At 40.4% G+C, this 1,713-nt stretch overlaps 1 protein-coding gene across 1 annotated transcript in view; it reads right to left on the bottom strand.

Annotated features, from left to right (window-relative positions):
* Window positions 1-1,272: 1,272 nt before the first annotated feature.
* Dnajc14 (DnaJ heat shock protein family (Hsp40) member C14) overlaps window positions 1,273-1,713 on the bottom strand; it is an 11,291-nt gene continuing 10,850 nt past the window's right edge. Inside the window, exon 7 of the mRNA XM_029482980.1 lies at window positions 1,273-1,280. Coding sequence (XP_029338840.1) covers window positions 1,273-1,280 — 8 coding nt within the window. The remainder of the gene's footprint in view (window positions 1,281-1,713) is intronic.

The following is a 1,713-nucleotide window of genomic DNA, read 5'->3' as shown; positions in this document are numbered from 1 at the left end:
TACAACCATGGGTGCCTATAATCCCAGCACTGAAGAGTCAGAGGCAGGAAGATCCCTAGGGCTCACTGGCCAGACAGTTTAGCCAAATTGCTGCACTTCAGAGTCAGAAAGCAACCCTGGCTCCAAAAAGAAAAAAAAAAAGAAAAGAGGAGAGCAATTCATGACAACTCATGTTGACCTCTGGTCTCCATGTGTACTAACCCTTGAACATGTACCTATGTTTACACACACACACACACACACACACACACACTAGTCCTAAGCCTACATTATAAAGTACAAGACATAGTCAAGCATTCCTTGCTGGTTCCATGGTATTAAGGAAAGGGAGAAGGGACTGAGAATAAACCAAACTCCTAACTAAAGCCAAGTGATTTTACAGTCCCAAAAGAAAGCAAGAAGGTAAAGGCAGAATGTATATTGATGGTTAAAAAGTAAAACTGACTTGGAGAAAGGAGGCAAAAAGTGCTCCAAAAGTCATATACGCTGAAACAGCTTTGGCTGTCATTTGCAGTATATCATTAACCATTAACAAACAAACTGATTTATCATCTCTAGTTAAAGATGCCTTCTGATTATATCCTGAACCTCATTAAATACCATTTATTAGCTTAAATAGTTGTTGAACTACATGCAATAAAACTAGTAGTTCAAAATAGAAAAGAAAGTCACTGGTAAGGNATGAATGTGATTTGGGAGGCCAACCTCCATCATCCTAATTTTTTTCTCCTAGCTACCTCCTGGCCAGCTTCTACACCAAGTATGATGCTGCTCACTTCCTCATCAACACTGCCTCACTGCTCAGCGTGCTGCTGCCTAAGCTACCCCAGTTCCATGGGGTTCGTCTCTTTGGAATCAACAAATACTAAAAGATGGGTTGCTAGTTCTGCAGGCATTGAGGGAAGGCACTGGAACTAATATATAATGTTTTCCCTTCTCCACACTATCTTCTGTATCTTGGAAGCCTGAGAGATAAGATAAACCTTTCTAAACTCCAAGAAGGAAGAAACTGGAAAATGGGGTTNCTGGGTCCAGCCTTCATAGGGTCAAGATTCTCTGAATCAGGAAAGGTGGATGAGGTTAANGGCGCTACCACTCACTCTCCTCTATCCAGCAAGAAGCCATCATTGTTTGGGCAGCTTTTCTGGTGATTATGTTTTTCCATATCTTCTAAACCTACCAACTCCAAGTACTGTTTTGCTGTATATTTTTCTTAAAATAAAGTCTTTCAGTTATGGCTGAAATTTGATAAGCAAGGACAGAGAGATTTTCTCATAATGCTGGGGAGAAAATGCAAAATGCTGACATACTATAAAAAACTTTTAAACAAAATTTTGTCTCTACTCTTTTGGTCCAATACCTTTCACTCACAGCTAACAGCAAGGAAAGAATTCTCAAATAAGAAAAAAGAGCTCGCACGTGAGGAGTGGAGGCACATGCCTATAATACTAGTCAGCCCTCAGGAGGTGGAGGCAGAGGCAGGAGAATCACTGCAATCTGGAGTCCAGCCTGGTCTACACAGTAAGACCCTATCTTCCAGAAGAAAATAGAAAAGGACTCCCAGCTACATAGGTAAAGAAGAGAAGGAAGATGTAAGTTGCCAGTTATATATTTATAGAAAGATAATCCCCTGGCTTTAAATAGATATGTACATACAAATATGAACAAACTTAAAAAAATACAAACCCTTGGCTAACAAGGGGGCCTCTGGGA

The sequence above is a fragment of the Mus caroli genome, chromosome 10, assembly GCF_900094665.2.
Source record: "Mus caroli chromosome 10, CAROLI_EIJ_v1.1, whole genome shotgun sequence".
Classification (NCBI taxonomy): Eukaryota; Metazoa; Chordata; class Mammalia; order Rodentia; family Muridae; genus Mus; species Mus caroli.
The sequence above is the reverse complement of the archived record's forward strand: the minus strand, read 5'-3'. Positions and strand labels throughout refer to the sequence as shown.